General features: G+C 55.0%; 1 protein-coding gene across 9 annotated transcripts in view; it reads left to right on the top strand.

Moving 5' to 3' along the window:
* The first annotated feature begins 8540 nt into the window (after window positions 1-8540).
* EXOC7 (exocyst complex component 7) overlaps window positions 8541-22744 on the top strand; it is a 152599-nt gene continuing 138395 nt past the window's right edge. For 5 of the 9 annotated variants that reach the window (XM_068263603.1, XM_068263602.1, XM_068263598.1 and 2 more), the window contains exon 1: window positions 8542-8718. In XM_068263603.1, the coding sequence (XP_068119704.1) occupies window positions 8659-8718 (60 nt within the window). In that variant the 5' untranslated portion in view covers window positions 8542-8658. Of the gene's footprint in view, window positions 8719-22744 lie in introns of all 9 variants that reach the window. The other 4 variants (XM_068263601.1, XM_068263597.1, XM_068263604.1 and 1 more) reach the window with 1 other exon arrangement.

Here is a 22744-nt window from a genome sequence, read left to right as displayed (position 1 = left end):
GGTACATTTCTACACTGGAGGGAACAGCCTCGGGGTTGTATCTGTCACTCGTCCCAATGTCGCGTGCCTTTACCACCGTGCATCCAATCCACCGTGACAGAACGAAACCTTGCAGCATGTCCAATACTTGCAACCAATTTTAGCCTGAAATGTGTCACTTTGTCAATCAGGCATGCACTTGGTGGCATCCAATTCAATAATAACTCAAATCACACGGTCGATCGGCTGACAAGTTGAGAAATGTATGGCCACCTTTTATGCTTGGCACACACATTAAGATTATTTGGCAGATTTACTGCCAGATGAATTATTTTCAGCGATTTGATTTCTGATCGATTTTCCATAGAAGTGAACGGAAAATCTATCAGAAATCAGATTGGACTTGCTGGAAATAATCGATCTGGCAGTAAATATGCCAGAAAATCTTAACGCGTGTACCTGGCATAAGACTTGACTGTAAATGCATACCTCCCAACTTTTTTCCCCCAAAAGAAAGCGGGACAGAGATGATTAAAATTAAAAAATCTACTTACCTGGGACTTCCTCCAGCCCCTGCCAGCCACCCTATGCCCTCGCTGCAGCTCCGCTCCCCACCGGTGGCCCGGGGTCCCCTCCGGTGCAAGAGGTCTTCTGTGCTCTAGCGTGCGGTTCACGGAGTCATACTGACGTCATCCGGACTGTACTGCGCAGGCACACTAGTTCTGTGCAGTAGTTCTGCACCTGCGCAGTACAGTCCGGATGCCGTCAGTGCGACTCCGTGAGCTGCACGCTGAAGCGCAGGGTGAACTGTTGTTTGATTGGATGTCTATCGGCTGAGACTGCTAGCTGCGTGCAGCAAAAAAAAATTATGCAAATCGGCCCAGCGGGGCCTGAGCGGTGCCTCCCGGCGGCATAGCCCGTGCTCAGCACGGGCTTACCGCCAGGGAGGTTAAACGTTGTGAGTGCTCCCAGACATCGCCCGTGATAGCACAGCTGTGGCTAGTTGCTGGATGCGCACTCTTACTATACTGCTGTTATCTGGAATTGACCCTTGGCTTGTTATTGACTATTCTTGTCTGCTGCCTGGACCGACCTTTGCTTGTTACCTGGATACTCTTGCCCGCTGCCTGGACCGACCTTTGCTTGTTACCTGGATACTCTTGCCCGCTGCCTGGACCGACCTTTGCTTGTTACCTGGATACTCTTGCCCGCTGCCTGGACCGACCTTTGCTTATTACCTGAATCAGTGCTGGTCGTAATGGAGAAAGCTACGCTTACGGATCATTACGCGTAATTTTACACTATTACGCATTACGAAATTACGCTTACGGCATAGACATTCAATTTCGGTACATGTCTATAATTACGCATAGCACTTACGCAATTACACGTAAGTATACCGTAATTCAGTTTGTTACGTTATAGGCTTACACGTAAAATCCTACTAGCAATTAATGCGTAAGGTCATGCTGCCAAGCGGAAAAGTTGACGCATGGATCAATGTTAGGTAGCCGCCGACTTTAAGGGTTAATAGCAAAGCCCCCTTAAGTGCTAAGAGCCTCAAATTTGGAGAATATATTAAGGAGATCAGAAGGAATAAGAGGAAAAAATTTTTTTTCAAAAAGACCTTATGGTTTTTGAGAAAATCGATTTTTAAGTTTCAAGGGCGAAAATGTCTTTTAAATGCGGAAAATGTCAGTTTTTTTTTGCACAGGTAACAATAGTGTTTTATTTTCATAGATTCCCCCAACGGGAAGAGTTTTACTTACTTCGTTCTGAGTGTGGGAAATATTAAAAAAAAAAACGACGTGAGGTCCCCCCTCCCAGACCTATTTAACCCCTTGTCCCCCATGCAGGCTGGGATAGCCAGAATGCGGAGCACCGGCCGCGTGGGGCTCCGCACCCTGACTATACCAGCCCGCATGGTCCATGGATTGGGGGGTCTCGGAAGGGGAGGGGCAGCCAAGCTTTCCCCTCCCCCTCCGAGCCCTTGTCCAATCCAAGGACAAGGGGCTCTTCTCCACCTCCGATGGGCGGTGGAGGTGGAGGCCGCGATTTCCTGGGGGGGGGGTTCATGGTGGCATCTGGGAGTCCCCTTTAAAAAGGGGTCCCCCAGGTGCCCACCCCCCTCCCAGGAGAAATGAGTATAGAGGTACTTGTAGTACCCCTTACCCATTTCCTTTAAGAGTTAAAAGTAAATAAACACACAAACACATAGAAAAAGTATTTTAATTGAACAAAAAACATAACCACGAAAAAAGTCCTTTAATATTCTTAATTAACCATTAATACTTACCTGTCCCTTTAAAAGCCAGTTCCCACGCAATATCCTCGGAAATATACTAATCAGTTACAATGTAACAAAGTTATTACAATGTAACAACTTTGTTACTTTGTAACACCACCGCACCCGACGTCACTCGCCGCTCACCCGCCGGCCGCCGCATACACGCTAGTCCCCGCCGGCTCCCGCCGTCCACTCCGCCCACACCTGTCACTCATATACATGCTGGCACCCATGGGTGCCAGCATGTATATAGGTGACATGTGGGAGAGGCGGGGAGGGCAGCGGAGCCGGCGGGGACTTAGCGTCCCTTCACCCGACAGAGCTCTGAGCTATATTAGCTCAGAGCTCTCGAAAGCATCTTTGTATTTGGGCTCCAAGGAGCCCCATTGGTCCTTAGCAGACCAATGGGGTTCCTTCAAATCAGAAGGAACCCCATTAGTCTGCTAAGGACCAATGGGGCTCCTTGGAGCCCAAATACAAAGATGCTTAGAGAGCTCTGAGCTATAGCTCAGAGCTCTGTCGGGTCCTGCAGCACAGACGCGGTGGCGGCGGCGGCGGTGAGTGACGTCGGGTGCGGCGTAGTTACAATGTAACAAAGTTGTTACATTGTAATAACTTTGTTACATTGTAACTGATTAGTATATTTCCGAGGATATTGCGTGGGAACTGGCTTTTAAAGGGACAGGTAAGTATTAATGGTTAATTAAGAATATTAAAGGACTTTTTTCGTGGTTATGTTTTTTGTTCAATTAAAATACTTTTTCTGTGTGTTTGTGTGTTTATTTACTTTTAACTCTTAAAGGAAATGGGTAAAGGGTACTACAAGTACCTCTATACTCATTTCTCCTGGGAGGGGGGTGGGCATCTGGGGGACCCCTTTTTAAAGGGGACTCCCAGATGCCACCATGAACCCCTCCCCAGGAAATCGCGGCCTCCACCTCCACCGCCCATCGGAGGTGGAGAAGAGCCCCTTGTCCTTGGATTGGACAAGGGCTCGGAGGGGGAGGGGAAAGCTTGGCTGCCCCTCCCCTTCCGAGCCCCCCCAATCCATGGACCATGCGGGCTGGTATAGTCAGGGTGCGGAGCCCCACGCGGCCGGTGCTCCGCATTCTGGCTATCCCAGTCTGCATGGGGGACAAGGGGTTAAAGAGGTCTGGGAGGGGGGACCCCACGTCGTTTTTTATTTATATTTCCCACACTCAGAACGAAGTAAGTAAAACTCTTCCCACTTGGGGGAATCTATGAAAATAAAACACTATTGTTACCTGTGCAAAAAAACCTGACATTTTCCGCATTTAAAAGACATTTTCGCCCTTGAAACTTAAAAATCGATTTTCTCAAAAACTATATGGTCTTTTTGAAAAAAATTTTTTTTCCTCTTATTCCCACTGATCCCCTTAATATACCCTGTGAATTTGGTGTTCCTAAATTCTAAGCAGGCTTTGCTATTAACCGTTAAAGTCGGCGGGTTTTTAAATGTATATATTTTTCCTTTGAAACTTTAACATCGATTTTCTCAAAAACTATAAGGTCTTTTTGAAAAAATTTTTTTTCCTCTTATTCCTTCTGATCTCCTTAATATATTCTCCAAATTTGAGGCTCTTAGCACTTAAGGAGGCTTTGCTATTAACCCTTAAAGTCGGCGGCTTTTTTATATTATACGGGAGCGTAATATTACGCGATTACGGCAGACTGTGTAATTTCAATGGGAGTTTACTGTCTTACGCGTAATTTGTTACGCGTAAAACGTAACCCTACGGTCTACGCGTAATTAATTACGCGTAATACCGTAACCTTACACGTAACGCTTACGGTGCATTTGTAGTGAATTACGATGCGTAATTACGCTAATGCGTAATTTCGGCCCAGCACTGACCTGAATACTCTTGTCTGCTGCCTGGACAGATCCTTGCTTGTTACCTGGGCACTCTTGCTTGCTGCCTGGACTGACCCTTGCCTGTCACCTGGATCCTCTGACACACTGCTGCCTGTCACCATTGTGGGCCTCATCCTCATCACTAAGATATTGCTACAGTTTGATACTTGTGAACTTTTGGTCTGTTGATACTTGCCTCGGTGGGGTTCTGGGGGGTTATTGTTCACTCTACTTCAGTCTGTATGCCTTGCACGTTAAGACCTGGGGGTAACCGTAGTCAGGAGACCAATAAAGTGTCCTGTTCATGCGGGGGCTTGTCTATAGGTGAAGACCGTGGGCCCGGCTCAGAGTCATGGCATTAGATTGGGGCATAGGGACTGATTGTGGATATATCCTGTCAAGCCTTACAGTACCAACGATCTTCTTACCTAAAAATTTGATACTTTCCCGGGGCTATCTACCGCCCCTGGACATGACTGAGCCTATTACTGGGGCTGATCGTGGCTGAGCGGCACACCGTGGGAGGACAGCGAGGGACGTGTTTATGGAGCGGGAGGAAGCCCCGGGTTACTATCAAATCTTTACGTTAGAAGATCTTTGGTTTATTTTAAGCACATTGTTTAAAGGAAACCAGAAATCAACTTCTTGCAAAAATCGATACTTACCTGGGGCTTACTCTGGCCCCATAAACAAGTGTGAGTCCCTCGCTGTCCACCCACGGTCTGCCGTTCAGCCGCGATCAGCCCCGGTAACTGGCTCAGTGATGTCAGTCTAGGTCTTCTGCACATGTGCAGTAGGTCCGTGCATGCGCAGAAGACCCAGACTGGACCCGACTGAGCCTGTTACTAGGGCTGATTGTGGCTGAATCGCAGACCGCGGGAGGACAGCGAGGGACACAGACGTGTTTATGCAGCAGGAGGAAGCCCTGGGTAAGTATCGATTTTAGCTCAAAGTTGATCTTTGGTACATTAAAGAGAACCCGAGGTGGATCTTCGGGGGGCAGATGGGAAGCAGGGAAGCAGGAAATTTGGGCGCAGGAGGCTAGTGGACAAATCGGGCGCCGCCATTCACTCCCATAATAAATATCGTTTAATGGGCGCCCAACAGGAAAAAAGGGCGCCGGAGAAAAATAACGTTTTAAAAGCGGCGCCCGGAGACTTAATGTTTTATTACTGCTTCTCATGATTACCCATTATTTAATGATTTATAAATTTTTAAACATTATTTTTAAACGAAAACAGTACAATATTTTTTAAAACATTACTTTTAAACGAAAAACCGTACAAATTTTTTAAAAACATTTTTAAACGAAAAACTGCACCATATTTTTTTAAAAACGTTATTAATGCTTATCACAGGGGGGTCTTAGGTTTAGGCACCACCAGGGGGGTCTTAGGTTTAGGCACCACCAGGGGGGTCTTAGGGTTAGGCACCAACAGGGGGGTCTTAGGATTAGGCACCAACAGGGGGGTCTTAGGTTTAGGCACTAACAGGGAGGTCTTAGGTTTAGGCACCAACAGGGGGGTCTTAGGTTTAGGCACCAACAGGGTCTTAGGTTTAGGCACCAACAGGGGGGTCTTAGGTTTAGGCACCAACAGGGGGGTCTTAGGTTTAGGCACCAACAGGGGGGTCTTAGGTTTAGGCACCACCAGGGGGGTCTTAGGTTTAGGCACCACCAGGGGGGTCTTAGGTTTAGGCACCAACAGGGGGGTCTTAGGTTTAGGCACCAACAGGGGGGTCTTAGGTTTAGGCACCAACAGGGGGGTCTAGGGGTTAGGGATAGGTACAGGGAGGGTTCTGTGTGAGAGTAGGGTTAGGTGTAGCTTTAGTAAAATTCTTATTAATGTTTTATAAAACGTTATTATAAATTTCACTTTTTAAACAGGGAAGATTAACGTTTTTAAAATTGCCGATTTCATACACATTATTTAATGATTTATAACTTTATAAAACATTATTTTTAAATGAAATATAGCACAAATTTTTTTTAAACGTTATTCATGATTATTGTTTAAAACCCTGCGCCCTTTTTTCCCGGCGCCCTTTTTTAACGTACGCGGGCAGATGGGACACAGAGGCACGTTCTCTGCCTAACGACATGGCTCTGTGTCTCCCCACCGCTGCTCTCTCCCCCCCCCCCCCCCACCACCGCCGCGCTTTAGCCCCCGAGTTTAGCAACAAGATTTGTCGCTAACTTGGAGGTAAACACAAGAGAGAGTAATTCCCTGTTTAAAACACCCGCCAGGGGCGTTCCTGCAGGGTTTCCTGAGCTGCTATTGGGCAGCTCTCTCTCCCTGGCCACGCCTCCTGCCGCTCCCCCGCCTCCCTGCACCCTATGAGACACACAGTCTCTCAGCACAGCGTCATGACCCAGAGGTCAGGCAAGTGAAAGTGGGCCATTGTGGCCCACGGGAGCGGCGTTTTTTGCAGCTACCTGATCCGCTCAGCCCTGCGGATCAGGTAACCTGCTTTTTTTAATTTTTTTAGTCCACCTTGGGCTCTCTTTAACCTCTTAAGGACCGTGGTGTTAAACTCCCCCATGACCAGGCTATTTTTTACAAAATGGGCCACTGCAGCTTTAAGGCCAAGCTGCAGGGCTGCACAACACAGCACAGAAGTGATTCCCCCCTTTTCTGCCCACCAACAGAGCTTTCTATTGGTGGGCAATCATCTGTCCCAGGATGTTTATTTATTTTTAATTAATATTTATTGTATTTTTAAATATATAACGTTACTTTTTTTATTTATGTAATCCCCCCTCCCTCCCTCCCCCCCGCCAGCCAATCAGCGTGATCGGCTGTCATAGGATTCAGCCTATGACAGCAGATCGCTATAGTGCCTCCCAGGGGGACAGCCGTGTCACATGGCTGTCCCTCGTATAGCGCTGCCGTAGATCGCAGCGCTGTACATGGTAAATAGACGGAGGTTTTGCCGTCTAACAGTCTGCTATCTCGGAGGATGATGGCGGAGTGGAGCTCTGTCATTCATGCGGACACATCGGCGTGCGCGATCTCTTGCAATCTCCGCCCCTAGCACTTCACGCCAATCGGCATGGAGCAGTCATTGCACATTTTTCAGGAGAAAAAAATGTATTTACGATGATGATCTATACACATAGCTCCCAACTGTCCCTTTTTCAGAGGGACTGTCCCTCTTTGGGAGCCCTGTCCCCCTGTCCTCCTTATCTGTCCCTCTTTCAGGACTTTGTCCCTCTTTCTATGTAAATATATATATTTCTCTACTAACAAATGTGTGACACTAAACTTCATTCCAATCCTTTAAATGGATATGGTGTAATTGCCTTCTTAAAATAGAAGGAAATTTGCAATAATTCAGTTATAAATGAACATTTGTGGTTACCCACAATGCACACCTACTAAATATGCAAATTATCCCTTTCTATATCACTAATTGTAAAATGTTAATGTGAAGGAAAATGAACCAGGATAGAAAGGACCGGTGTGGTTTGTATTATAAAACAACGTTTTTCTTATGAAATCTTTATGGTATGCGTGATTAGGGGCGTGCCGGGGACGTGATCAGGGGTGTGACAGGGGCGTGGTCATGGATGTGGCAGGGGCGTGGCTTAAGTGTCCCTCTTTCTCATCTCAAAAAGTTGGGAGGTACGTTGTACATCAGTCTTGAAAGAGGGACAAATGAGGAAGAAAGTGGGACAGTGGGAACTGGTTTGCAAAGAGGGACAGTTAGGAGCAATGTGCAAATGTATCCACATACCTCCCAACTTTTTGAGATAAGAAAGAGGGACACTTAAGCCACGCCCCTGCCACACCCCTAATCATGCATACCATAAAGATTTCATAAGAAAAATATGTTGTTTTATAGTACAGCACACTGGTCCTTCCTATCCTGGCTCATTTTCCTTGATGTTAACATTTGAAAATTAGTGATATATCAATGGAAAGGATGGGAATAAAGTTTAGAGTCAATCACATTTGTTAGTAGAGAAATCTCTATATTTCCATAGAAAGAGGGACAGTGGTGAGCTGTGTATAAATGTATCCATGCTGGGGGAGGCTGTCCCTGAATAATCAGGCAATAATATCTCCGGCACCTGAAATATCTGACGTGTATTCTCTGTAGACCAGCTGCTGCCTCCTGTTACTTTCCCTGCCTGATGCTGCTGCGCGCGCACCACGCTGCTCTCTCCGATGTCAGTGGGAACCCGCAGCTCTGCGCATGCGCCGTGTTACTCCCTATAACAGGTAATACTCCCCAATCTCTGCCTGATAATGCTGCGCGCGGCGCACGCTGCTCTCTCTGACGACATCAGTGCAACCCGCAGCTCTGCGCATGCGCCGTGTCACTCCGCCGTGCGCTGTGAACGCTGCCTTAACAAAGATGGCGGAGGGGGAGGAGGCGGAGCTTTGGGCGGAAGTGGGGCGCGCTGATGGGTGCAGGAAGGGTGGAGACTTCCGGTCCTGTCATATTGTGTGTTTGTATCAATATTTGGCAGCAGTGATCTGTAACATTAGCCGGTACAGGAGGAGGCGGCAGGATGATCCCGAGCGAGGAGAGCTCCGCCCGCAAGAGGGAGATAGAGGACAAGCTGCTGCAGGTGACTGATATGGGGGGAGGGGCCAGACATGGGGGAACATGTCCTGATGTGCTGGGGGGTTACACAGGGGGTCATGTATGATGACTGAGGATGGGGAGAGCTCCTGTGCTGTGGGGTTATATATATAGCTGCACATGGGGACTGAGCCTGGGGAGAGGGAGATAGAGGACAAGCTGCTGCAGGTGACTGATGGGGGGAGGGGTCATACATGGGGGAACATGTCCTGTGCTGGGGGGTTACACAGGGGGCCATGTATGATGACTGAGGATGGGGAGAGCTCCTGTGCTGTGGGGTTATATATATAGCTGCACATGGGGACTGAGCCTGGGGAGAGGGAGATAGAGGACAAGCTGCTGCAGGTGACTGATGGGGGGAGGGGTCATACATGGGGGAACATGTCCTGTGCTGTGGGGTAACACAGGGGGCCATACCTGGGGAGAGGGAGATAGAGGACAAGCTGCAGCAGGTGACTGATGGGGGGAGGGGTCATACATGGGGGAACATGTCCTGTGCTGTGGGGTAACACAGGGGGCCATACCTGGGGAGAGGGAGATAGAGGACAAGCTGCTGCAGGTGACTGATGGGGGGAGGGGTCATACATGGGGGAACATGTCCTGTGCTGTGGGGTAACACAGGGGGCCATACCTGGGGAGAGGGAGATAGAGGACAAGCTGCTGCAGGTGACTGATGGGGGGGGGGGGGAGGAGCCAGACATGGGGGAACATGTCCTGTGCTGGGGGGTTACACAGGGGGTCATGTATGATGACTGAGGATGGGGAGAGCTCCTGTGCTGTGGGGTTATATATAGCTGCACATGGGGACTGAGCCTGGGGAGAGGGAGATAGAGGACAAGCTGCTGCAGGTGACTGATATGGGGGGGGGGGAGGAGCCAGACATGGGGGAACATGTCCTGATGTGCTGGGGGGTTACACAGGGGGTCATGTATGAGGATGGGGAGAGGGAGATATAGGGCAAGCTTCAGCAGGTGACTGATGGGGGGAGGGGTCATACATGGGGGAACATGTCCTGTGCTGGGGGGTTACACAGGGGGTCATGTATGAGGATGGGGAGAGGGAGATAGAGGACAAGCTGCAGCAGGTGACTGATGGGGGGAGGGGTCATACACGGGGGAACATGTCCTGTGCTGTGGGGTTACACAGGGGGCCATACCTGGGGAGAGGGAGATAGAGGACAAGCTGCTGCAGGTGACTGATGGGGGAGGGGTCATACATGGGGGAACATGTCCTGTGCTGTGGGGTTACACAGGGGGCCATACCTGGGGAGAGGGAGATAGAGGACAAGCTGCTGCAGGTGACTGATGGGGGGAGGGGTCATACATGGGGGAACATGTCCTGTGCTGGGGGGTAACACAGGGGGCCATACCTGGGGAGAGGGAGATAGAGGACAAGCTGCTGCAGGTGACTGATGGGGGGAGGGGTCATACATGGGGGAACATGTCCTGTGCTGTGGGGTTACACAGGGGGCCATACCTGGGGAGAGGGAGATAGAGGACAAGCTGCTGCAGGTGACTGATATGGGGGAGGGGCCAGACATGGGGGAACCTGTCCTGTGCTGGGGGGTTACACAGGGGGCTATACCTGGGGAGAGGGAGATAGAGGACAAGCTGCTGCAGGTGACTGATGGGGGGAGGGGTCATACATGGGGGAACATGTCCTGTGCTGGGGGGTAACACAGGGGGCCATACCTGGGGAGAGGGAGATAGAGGACAAGCTGCTGCAGGTGACTGATATGGGGGGAGGGGTCATACATGGGGGAACATGTCCTGTGCTGGGGGGTTACACAGGGGGCCATACCTGGGGAGAGGGAGATAGAGGACAAGCTGCAGCAGGTGACTGATATGGGGGAGGGGCCAGACATGGGGGAACCTGTCCTGTGCTGTGGGGTTACACAGGGGGCTATACCTGGGGAGAGGGAGATAGAGGACAAGCTGCTGCAGGTGACTGATGGGGGGAGGGGTCATACACGGGGGAACATGTCCTGTGCTGTGGGGTTACACAGGGGGCTATACCTGGGGAGAGGGAGATAGAGGACAAGCTGCTGCAGGTGACTGATATGGGGGGAGGGGCCAGACATGGGGGAACATGTCCTGATGTGCTGGGGGGTTACACAGGGGGTCATGTATGATGACTGAGGATGGGGAGAGCTCCTGTGCTGTGGGGTTATATATATAGCTGCACATGGGGACTGAGCCTGGGGAGAGGGAGATAGAGGACAAGCTGCTGCAGGTGACTGATATGGGGGGGAGGGGCCAGACATGGGGGAACATGTCCTGTGCTGGGGGGTTACACAGGGGGCCATGTATGATGACTGAGGATGGGGAGAGCTCCTGTGCTGTGGGGTTATATATATAGCTGCACATGGGGACTGAGCCTGGGGAGAGGGAGATAGAGGACAAGCTGCTGCAGGTGACTGATGGGGGAGGGGTCATACATGGGGGAACATGTCCTGTGCTGGGGGGTAACACAGGGGGCCATACCTGGGGAGAGGGAGATAGAGGACAAGCTGCTGCAGGTGACTGATGGGGGGAGGGGTCATACATGGGGGAACATGTCCTGTGCTGTGGGGTTACACAGGGGGCTATACCTGGGGAGAGGGAGATAGAGGACAAGCTGCTGCAGGTGACTGATGGGGGGGGGGGGGGGGGAGGAGCCAGACATGGGGGAACATGTCCTGTGCTGGGGGGTTACACAGGGGGTCATGTATGATGACTGAGGATGGGGAGAGCTCCTGTGCTGTGGGGTTATATATAGCTGCACATGGGGACTGAGCCTGGGGAGAGGGAGATAGAGGACAAGCTGCTGCAGGTGACTGATATGGGGGGGGGGGGAGGAGCCAGACATGGGGGAACATGTCCTGATGTGCTGGGGGGTTACACAGGGGGTCATGTATGAGGATGGGGAGAGGGAGATATAGGGCAAGCTTCAGCAGGTGACTGATGGGGGGAGGGGTCATACATGGGGGAACATGTCCTGTGCTGGGGGGTTACACAGGGGGTCATGTATGAGGATGGGGAGAGGGAGATAGAGGACAAGCTGCAGCAGGTGACTGATGGGGGGAGGGGTCATACACGGGGGAACATGTCCTGTGCTGTGGGGTAACACAGGGGGCCATACCTGGGGAGAGGGAGATAGAGGACAAGCTGCAGCAGGTGACTGATATGGGGGAGGGGCCAGACATGGGGGAACCTGTCCTGTGCTGTGGGGTTACACAGGGGGCTATACCTGGGGAGAGGGAGATAGAGGATAAGCTGCTGCAGGTGACTGATGGGGGGAGGGGTCATACACGGGGGAACATGTCCTGTGCTGTGGGGTAACACAGGGGGCCATACCTGGGGAGAGGGAGATAGAGGACAAGCTGCTGCAGGTGACTGATGGGGGGAGGGGTCATACATGGGGGAACATGTCCTGTGCTGTGGGGTTACACAGGGGACTGAGCCTGGGGAGAGGGAGATAGAGGACAAGCTGCTGCAGGTGACTGATGGGGGGAGGGGTCATACATGGGGGAACATGTCCTGTGCTGTGGGGTAACACAGGGGGCCATACCTGGGGAGAGGGAGATAGAGGACAAGCTGCAGCAGGTGACTGATGGGGGGAGGGGTCATACATGGGGGAACATGTCCTGTGCTGTGGGGTAACACAGGGGGCCATACCTGGGGAGAGGGAGATAGAGGACAAGCTGCTGCAGGTGACTGATGGGGGGAGGGGTCATACATGGGGGAACATGTCCTGTGCTGTGGGGTAACACAGGGGGCCATACCTGGGGAGAGGGAGATAGAGGACAAGCTGCTGCAGGTGACTGATGGGGGGGGGGGGGAGGAGCCAGACATGGGGGAACATGTCCTGTGCTGGGGGGTTACACAGGGGGTCATGTATGATGACTGAGGATGGGGAGAGCTCCTGTGCTGTGGGGTTATATATAGCTGCACATGGGGACTGAGCCTGGGGAGAGGGAGATAGAGGACAAGCTGCTGCAGGTGACTGATATGGGGGGGGGGGAGGAGCCAGACATGGGGGAACATGTCCTGATGTGCTGGGGGGTTACACAGGGGGTCATGTATGAGGATGGGGAGAGGGAGATATAGGGCAAGCTTCAGCAGGTGACTGATGGGGGGAGGGGTCATACATGGGGGAACATGTCCTGTGCTGGGGGGTTACACAGGGGGTCATGTATGAGGATGGGGAGAGGGAGATAGAGGACAAGCTGCAGCAGGTGACTGATGGGGGGAGGGGTCATACACGGGGGAACATGTCCTGTGCTGTGGGGTTACACAGGGGGCCATACCTGGGGAGAGGGAGATAGAGGACAAGCTGCTGCAGGTGACTGATGGGGGAGGGGTCATACATGGGGGAACATGTCCTGTGCTGTGGGGTTACACAGGGGGCCATACCTGGGGAGAGGGAGATAGAGGACAAGCTGCTGCAGGTGACTGATGGGGGGAGGGGTCATACATGGGGGAACATGTCCTGTGCTGGGGGGTAACACAGGGGGCCATACCTGGGGAGAGGGAGATAGAGGACAAGCTGCTGCAGGTGACTGATGGGGGGAGGGGTCATACATGGGGGAACATGTCCTGTGCTGTGGGGTTACACAGGGGGCCATACCTGGGGAGAGGGAGATAGAGGACAAGCTGCTGCAGGTGACTGATATGGGGGAGGGGCCAGACATGGGGGAACCTGTCCTGTGCTGGGGGGTTACACAGGGGGCTATACCTGGGGAGAGGGAGATAGAGGACAAGCTGCTGCAGGTGACTGATGGGGGGAGGGGTCATACATGGGGGAACATGTCCTGTGCTGGGGGGTAACACAGGGGGCCATACCTGGGGAGAGGGAGATAGAGGACAAGCTGCTGCAGGTGACTGATATGGGGGGAGGGGTCATACATGGGGGAACATGTCCTGTGCTGGGGGGTTACACAGGGGGCCATACCTGGGGAGAGGGAGATAGAGGACAAGCTGCAGCAGGTGACTGATATGGGGGAGGGGCCAGACATGGGGGAACCTGTCCTGTGCTGTGGGGTTACACAGGGGGCTATACCTGGGGAGAGGGAGATAGAGGACAAGCTGCTGCAGGTGACTGATGGGGGGAGGGGTCATACACGGGGGAACATGTCCTGTGCTGTGGGGTTACACAGGGGGCTATACCTGGGGAGAGGGAGATAGAGGACAAGCTGCTGCAGGTGACTGATATGGGGGGAGGGGCCAGACATGGGGGAACATGTCCTGATGTGCTGGGGGGTTACACAGGGGGTCATGTATGATGACTGAGGATGGGGAGAGCTCCTGTGCTGTGGGGTTATATATATAGCTGCACATGGGGACTGAGCCTGGGGAGAGGGAGATAGAGGACAAGCTGCTGCAGGTGACTGATATGGGGGGGAGGGGCCAGACATGGGGGAACATGTCCTGTGCTGGGGGGTTACACAGGGGGCCATGTATGATGACTGAGGATGGGGAGAGCTCCTGTGCTGTGGGGTTATATATATAGCTGCACATGGGGACTGAGCCTGGGGAGAGGGAGATAGAGGACAAGCTGCTGCAGGTGACTGATGGGGGAGGGGTCATACATGGGGGAACATGTCCTGTGCTGGGGGGTAACACAGGGGGCCATACCTGGGGAGAGGGAGATAGAGGACAAGCTGCTGCAGGTGACTGATGGGGGGAGGGGTCATACATGGGGGAACATGTCCTGTGCTGTGGGGTTACACAGGGGGCTATACCTGGGGAGAGGGAGATAGAGGACAAGCTGCTGCAGGTGACTGATGGGGGGGGGGGGGGGGGAGGAGCCAGACATGGGGGAACATGTCCTGTGCTGGGGGGTTACACAGGGGGTCATGTATGATGACTGAGGATGGGGAGAGCTCCTGTGCTGTGGGGTTATATATAGCTGCACATGGGGACTGAGCCTGGGGAGAGGGAGATAGAGGACAAGCTGCTGCAGGTGACTGATATGGGGGGGGGGGGAGGAGCCAGACATGGGGGAACATGTCCTGATGTGCTGGGGGGTTACACAGGGGGTCATGTATGAGGATGGGGAGAGGGAGATATAGGGCAAGCTTCAGCAGGTGACTGATGGGGGGAGGGGTCATACATGGGGGAACATGTCCTGTGCTGGGGGGTTACACAGGGGGTCATGTATGAGGATGGGGAGAGGGAGATAGAGGACAAGCTGCAGCAGGTGACTGATGGGGGGAGGGGTCATACACGGGGGAACATGTCCTGTGCTGTGGGGTAACACAGGGGGCCATACCTGGGGAGAGGGAGATAGAGGACAAGCTGCAGCAGGTGACTGATATGGGGGAGGGGCCAGACATGGGGGAACCTGTCCTGTGCTGTGGGGTTACACAGGGGGCTATACCTGGGGAGAGGGAGATAGAGGATAAGCTGCTGCAGGTGACTGATGGGGGGAGGGGTCATACACGGGGGAACATGTCCTGTGCTGTGGGGTAACACAGGGGGCCATACCTGGGGAGAGGGAGATAGAGGACAAGCTGCTGCAGGTGACTGATGGGGGGAGGGGTCATACATGGGGGAACTTGTCCTGTGCTGGGGGGTAACACAGGGGGCCATACCTGGGGAGAGGGAGATAGAGGACAAGCTGCTGCAGGTGACTGATGGGGGAGGGGTCATACATGGGGGAACATGTCCTGTGCTGGGGGGTAACACAGGGGGCCATACCTGGGGAGAGGGAGATAGAGGACAAGCTGCTGCAGGTGACTGATGGGGGGAGGGGTCATACATGGGGGAACATGTCCTGTGCTGGGGGGTAACACAGGGGGCCATACCTGGGGAGAGGGAGATAGAGGACAAGCTGCTGCAGGTGACTGATGGGGGGAGGGGTCATACACTGGGGAACATGTCCTGTGCTGTGGGGTTACACAGGGGGCCATACCTGGGGAGAGGGAGATAGAGGACAAGCTGCTGCAGGTGACTGATGGGGGAGGGGTCATACATGGGGGAACATGTCCTGTGCTGGGGGGTTACACAGGGGGCCATACCTGGGGAGAGGGAGATAGAGGACAAGCTGCAGCAGGTGACTGATATGGGGGAGGGGCCAGACATGGGGGAACCTGTCCTGTGCTGGGGGGTTACACAGGGGGCCATACCTGGGGAGAGGGAGATAGAGGACAAGCTGCAGCAGGTGACTGATATGGGGGAGGGGCCAGACATGGGGGAACCTGTCCTGTGCTGTGGGGTTACACAGGGGGCTATACCTGGGGAGAGGGAGATAGAGGACAAGCTGCTGCAGGTGACTGATGGGGGGAGGGGTCATACACGGGGGAACATGTCCTGTGCTGTGGGGTTACACAGGGGGCTATACCTGGGGAGAGGGAGATAGAGGACAAGCTGCTGCAGGTGACTGATGGGGGAGGGGTCATACATGGGGGAACATGTCCTGTGCTGGGGGGTAACACAGGGGGCCATACCTGGGGAGAGGGAGATAGAGGACAAGCTGCTGCAGGTGACTGATGGGGGGAGGGGTCATACATGGGGGAACATGTCCTGTGCTGTGGGGTTACACAGGGGGCTATACCTGGGGAGAGGGAGATAGAGGACAAGCTGCTGCAGGTGACTGATATGGGGGAGGGGTCATACACGGGGGAACATGTCCTGTGCTGTGGGGTTACACAGGGGGCTATACCTGGGGAGAGGGAGATAGAGGACAAGCTGCTGCAGGTGACTGATGGGGGGAGGGGTCATACATGGGGGAACCTGTCCTGTGCTGTGGGGTTACACAGGGGGCTATACCTGGGGAGAGGGAGATAGAGGACAAGCTGCTGCAGGTGACTGATGGGGGGAGGGGCCAGACATGGGGGAACCTGTCCTGTGCTGTGGGGTTACACAGGGGGCTATACCTGGGGAGAGGGAGATAGAGGACAAGCTGCTGCAGGTGACTGATATGGGGGAGGGGTCATACACGGGGGAACATGTCCTGTGCTGTGGGGTTACACAGGGGGCTATACCTGGGGAGAGGGAGATAGAGGACAAGCTGCTGCAGGTGACTGATATGGGGGGAGGGGTCATACATGGGGGAACATGTCCTGTGCTGGGGGGTTACACAGGGGGCCATACCTGGGGAGAGGGAGATAGAGGACAAGCTGCAGCAGGTGACTGATATGGGGGAGGGGCCAGACATGGGGGAACCTGTCCTGTGCTGTGGGGTTACACAGGGGGCTATACCTGGGGAGAGGGAGATAGAGGATAAGCTGCTGCAGGTGACTGATGGGGGGAGGGGTCATACACGGGGGAACATGTCCTGTGCTGTGGGGTAACACAGGGGGCCATACCTGGGGAGAGGGAGATAGAGGACAAGCTGCTGCAGGTGACTGATGGGGGGAGGGGTCATACATGGGGGAACTTGTCCTGTGCTGGGGGGTAACACAGGGGGCCATACCTGGGGAGAGGGAGATAGAGGACAAGCTGCTGCAGGTGACTGATGGGGGAGGGGTCATACATGGGGGAACATGTCCTGTGCTGGGGGGTAACACAGGGGGCCATACCTGGGGAGAGGGAGATAGAGGACAAGCTGCTGCAGGTGACTGATGGGGGGAGGGGTCATACATGGGGGAACATGTCCTGTGCTGGGGGGTAACACAGGGGGCCATACCTGGGGAGAGGGAGATAGAGGACAAGCTGCTGCAGGTGACTGATGGGGGGAGGGGTCATACACTGGGGAACATGTCCTGTGCTGTGGGGTTACACAGGGGGCCATACCTGGGGAGAGGGAGATAGAGGACAAGCTGCTGCAGGTGACTGATGGGGGGAGGGGTCATACACGGGGGAACATGTCCTGTGCTGTGGGGTTACACAGGGGGCTATACCTGGGGAGAGGGAGATAGAGGACAAGCTGCAGCAGGTGACTGATATGGGGGAGGGGCCAGACATGGGGGAACCTGTCCTGTGCTGGGGGGTTACACAGGGGGCCATACCTGGGGAGAGGGAGATAGAGGACAAGCTGCAGCAGGTGACTGATATGGGGGAGGGGCCAGACATGGGGGAACCTGTCCTGTGCTGTGGGGTTACACAGGGGGCTATACCTGGGGAGAGGGAGATAGAGGACAAGCTGCTGCAGGTGACTGATGGGGGGAGGGGTCATACACGGGGGAACATGTCCTGTGCTGTGGGGTTACACAGGGGGCTATACCTGGGGAGAGGGAGATAGAGGACAAGCTGCTGCAGGTGACTGATGGGGGGGGGGGGGTCATACATGGGGGAACATGTCCTGTGCTGGGGGGTTACACAGGGGGCTATACCTGGGGAGAGGGAGATAGAGGACAAGCTGCTGCAGGTGACTGATGGGGGGAGGGGTCATACATGGGGGAACATGTCCTGTGCTGTGGGGTTACACAGGGGGCTATACCTGGGGAGAGGGAGATAGAGGACAAGCTGCTGCAGGTGACTGATGGGGGGAGGGGTCATACATGGGGGAACATGTCCTGTGCTGTGGGGTTACACAGGGGGCTATACCTGGGGAGAGGGAGATAGAGGACAAGCTGCAGCAGGTGACTGATATGGGGGAGGGGCCAGACATGGGGGAACCTGTCCTGTGCTGTGGGGTTACACAGGGGGCTATACCTGGGGAGAGGGAGATAGAGGACAAGCTGCTGCAGGTGACTGATGGGGGAGGGGTCATACATGGGGGAACATGTCCTGTGCTGGGGGGTAACACAGGGGGCCATACCTGGGGAGAGGGAGATAGAGGACAAGCTGCTGCAGGTGACTGATGGGGGGAGGGGTCATACATGGGGGAACATGTCCTGTGCTGTGGGGTTACACAGGGGGCTATACCTGGGGAGAGGGAGATAGAGGACAAGCTGCTGCAGGTGACTGATATGGGGGAGGGGTCATACACGGGGGAACATGTCCTGTGCTGTGGGGTTACACAGGGGGCTATACCTGGGGAGAGGGAGATAGAGGACAAGCTGCTGCAGGTGACTGATGGGGGGAGGGGTCATACATGGGGGAACCTGTCCTGTGCTGTGGGGTTACACAGGGGGCTATACCTGGGGAGAGGGAGATAGAGGACAAGCTGCTGCAGGTGACTGATGGGGGGAGGGGCCAGACATGGGGGAACCTGTCCTGTGCTGTGGGGTTACACAGGGGGCTATACCTGGGGAGAGGGAGATAGAGGACAAGCTGCTGCAGGTGACTGATATGGGGGAGGGGTCATACACGGGGGAACATGTCCTGTGCTGTGGGGTTACACAGGGGGCTATACCTGGGGAGAGGGAGATAGAGGACAAGCTGCTGCAGGTGACTGATATGGGGGGAGGGGTCATACATGGGGGAACATGTCCTGTGCTGGGGGGTTACACAGGGGGCCATACCTGGGGAGAGGGAGATAGAGGACAAGCTGCAGCAGGTGACTGATATGGGGGAGGGGCCAGACATGGGGGAACCTGTCCTGTGCTGTGGGGTTACACAGGGGGCTATACCTGGGGAGAGGGAGATAGAGGATAAGCTGCTGCAGGTGACTGATGGGGGGAGGGGTCATACACGGGGGAACATGTCCTGTGCTGTGGGGTAACACAGGGGGCCATACCTGGGGAGAGGGAGATAGAGGACAAGCTGCTGCAGGTGACTGATGGGGGGAGGGGTCATACATGGGGGAACATGTCCTGTGCTGGGGGGTTACACAGGGGGCTATACCTGGGGAGAGGGAGATAGAGGACAAGCTGCTGCAGGTGACTGATATGGGGGAGGGGCCAGACATGGGGGAACCTGTCCTGTGCTGTGGGGTTACACAGGGGGCTATACCTGGGGAGAGGGAGATAGAGGACAAGCTGCAGCAGGTGACTGATATGGGGGAGGGGCCAGACATGGGGGAACCTGTCCTGTGCTGTGGGGTTACACAGGGGGCTATACCTGGGGAGAGGGAGATAGAGGACAAGCTGCTGCAGGTGACTGATGGGGGGAGGGGTCATACATGGGGGAACTTGTCCTGTGCTGGGGGGTAACACAGGGGGCCATACCTGGGGAGAGGGAGATAGAGGACAAGCTGCAGCAGGTGACTGATGGGGGGAGGGGTCATACATGGGGGAACATGTCCTGTGCTGGGGGGTAACACAGGGGGCCATACCTGGGGAGAGGGAGATAGAGGACAAGCTGCTGCAGGTGACTGATGGGGGGAGGGGTCATACATGGGGGAACATGTCCTGTGCTGGGGGGTAACACAGGGGGCCATACCTGGGGAGAGGGAGATAGAGGACAAGCTGCTGCAGGTGACTGATGGGGGGAGGGGTCATACATGGGGGAACATGTCCTGTGCTGGGGGGTTACACAGGGGGCTATACCTGGGGAGAGGGAGATAGAGGACAAGCTGCTGCAGGTGACTGATATGGGGGAGGGGCCAGACATGGGGGAACCTGTCCTGTGCTGTGGGGTTACACAGGGGGCCATACCTGGGGAGAGGGAGATAGAGGACAAGCTGCAGCAGGTGACTGATATGGGGGAGGGGCCAGACATGGGGGAACCTGTCCTGTGCTGGGGGGTAACACAGGGGGCCATACCTGGGGAGAGGGAGATAGAGGACAAGCTGCTGCAGGTGACTGATGGGGGGAGGGGTCATACATGGGGGAACATGTCCTGTGCTGGGGGGTAACACAGGGGGCCATACCTGGGGAGAGGGAGATAGAGGACAAGCTGCTGCAGGTGACTGATGGGGGAGGGGTCATACATGGGGGAACATGTCCTGTGCTGGGGGGTAACACAGGGGGCCATACCTGGGGAGAGGGAGATAGAGGACAAGCTGCTGCAGGTGACTGATGGGGGGAGGGGTCATACATGGGGGAACATGTCCTGTGCTGTGGGGTAACACAGGGGGCCATACCTGGGGAGAGGGAGATAGAGGACAAGCTGCTGCAGGTGACTGATGGGGGGAGGGGTCATACATGGGGGAACATGTCCTGTGCTGGGGGGTTACACAGGGGGCTATACCTGGGGAGAGGGAGATAGAGGACAAGCTGCAGCAGGTGACTGATGGGGGGAGGGGGTCATACATGGGGGAACATGTCCTGTGCTGGGGGGTAACACAGGGGGCCATACCTGGGGAGAGGGAGATAGAGGACAAGCTGCTGCAGGTGACTGATGGGGGGAGGGGTCATACATGGGGGAACATGTCCTGTGCTGTGGGGTTACACAGGGGGCTATACCTGGGGAGAGGGAGATAGAGGACAAGCTGCTGCAGGTGACTGATATGGGGGAGGGGTCATACACGGGGGAACATGTCCTGTGCTGTGGGGTTACACAGGGGGCTATACCTGGGGAGAGGGAGATAGAGGACAAGCTGCTGCAGGTGACTGATATGGGGGGAGGGGTCATACATGGGGGAACATGTCCTGTGCTGGGGGGTTACACAGGGGGCCATACCTGGGGAGAGGGAGATAGAGGACAAGCTGCAGCAGGTGACTGATATGGGGGAGGGGCCAGACATGGGGGAACCTGTCCTGTGCTGTGGGGTTACACAGGGGGCTATACCTGGGGAGAGGGAGATAGAGGACAAGCTGCTGCAGGTGACTGATGGGGGGAGGGGTCATACACGGGGGAACATGTCCTGTGCTGTGGGGTAACACAGGGGGCCATACCTGGGGAGAGGGAGATAGAGGACAAGCTGCTGCAGGTGACTGATGGGGGGAGGGGTCATACATGGGGGAACATGTCCTGTGCTGTGGGGTTACACAGGGGGCTATACCTGGGGAGAGGGAGATAGAGGACAAGCTGCTGCAGGTGACTGATGGGGGGAGGGGTCATACATGGGGGAACATGTCCTGTGCTGGGGGGTTACACAGGGGGCCATACCTGGGGAGAGGGAGATAGAGGACAAGCTGCTGCAGGTGACTGATGGGGGGAGGGGCCAGACATGGGGGAACCTGTCCTGTGCTGTGGGGTTACACAGGGGGCTATACCTGGGGAGAGGGAGATAGAGGACAAGCTGCAGCAGGTGACTGATATGGGGGAGGGGCCAGACATGGGGGAACCTGTCCTGTGCTGTGGGGTTACACAGGGGGCTATACCTGGGGAGAGGGAGATAGAGGACAAGCTGCTGCAGGTGACTGATGGGGGGAGGGGTCATACATGGGGGAACTTGTCCTGTGCTGGGGGGTAACACAGGGGGCCATACCTGGGGAGAGGGAGATAGAGGACAAGCTGCTGCAGGTGACTGATGGGGGGAGGGGTCATACATGGGGGAACATGTCCTGTGCTGGGGGGTAACACAGGGGGCCATACCTGGGGAGAGGGAGATAGAGGACAAGCTGCTGCAGGTGACTGATGGGGGAGGGGTCATACATGGGGGAACATGTCCTGTGCTGGGGGGTAACACAGGGGGCCATACCTGGGGAGAGGGAGATAGAGGACAAGCTGCTGCAGGTGACTGATGGGGGGAGGGGTCATACAAGGGGGAACATGTCCTGTGCTGGGGGGTTACACAGGGGGCTATACCTGGGGAGAGGGAGATAGAGGACAAGCTGCTGCAGGTGACTGATATGGGGGAGGGGCCAGACATGGGGGAACATGTCCTGTGCTGGGGGGTAACACAGGGGGCCATACCTGGGGAGAGGGAGATAGAGGACAAGCTGCTGCAGGTGACTGATGGGGGGAGGGGTCATACATGGGGGAACATGTCCTGTGCTGGGGGGTTACACAGGGGGCTATACCTGGGGAGAGGGAGATAGAGGACAAGCTGCTGCAGGTGACTGATGGGGGGAGGGGTCATACACGGGGGAACATGTCCTGTGCTGGGGGGTAACACAGGGGGCCATACCTGGGGAGAGGGAGATAGAGGACAAGCTGCTGCAGGTGACTGATGGGGGAGGGGTCATACATGGGGGAACATGTCCTGTGCTGTGGGGTTACACAGGGGGCTATACCTGGGGAGAGGGAGATAGAGGACAAGCTGCTGCAGGTGACTGATGGGGGAGGGGTCATACATGGGGGAACATGTCCTGTGCTGGGGGGTAACACAGGGGGCCATACCTGGGGAGAGGGAGATAGAGGACAAGCTGCTGCAGG

Source organism: Hyperolius riggenbachi, chromosome 12 (assembly GCF_040937935.1).
Source record: "Hyperolius riggenbachi isolate aHypRig1 chromosome 12, aHypRig1.pri, whole genome shotgun sequence".
Lineage (NCBI taxonomy): Eukaryota > Metazoa > Chordata > Amphibia > Anura > Hyperoliidae > Hyperolius > Hyperolius riggenbachi.
The sequence above is the reverse complement of the archived record's forward strand: the minus strand, read 5'-3'. Positions and strand labels throughout refer to the sequence as shown.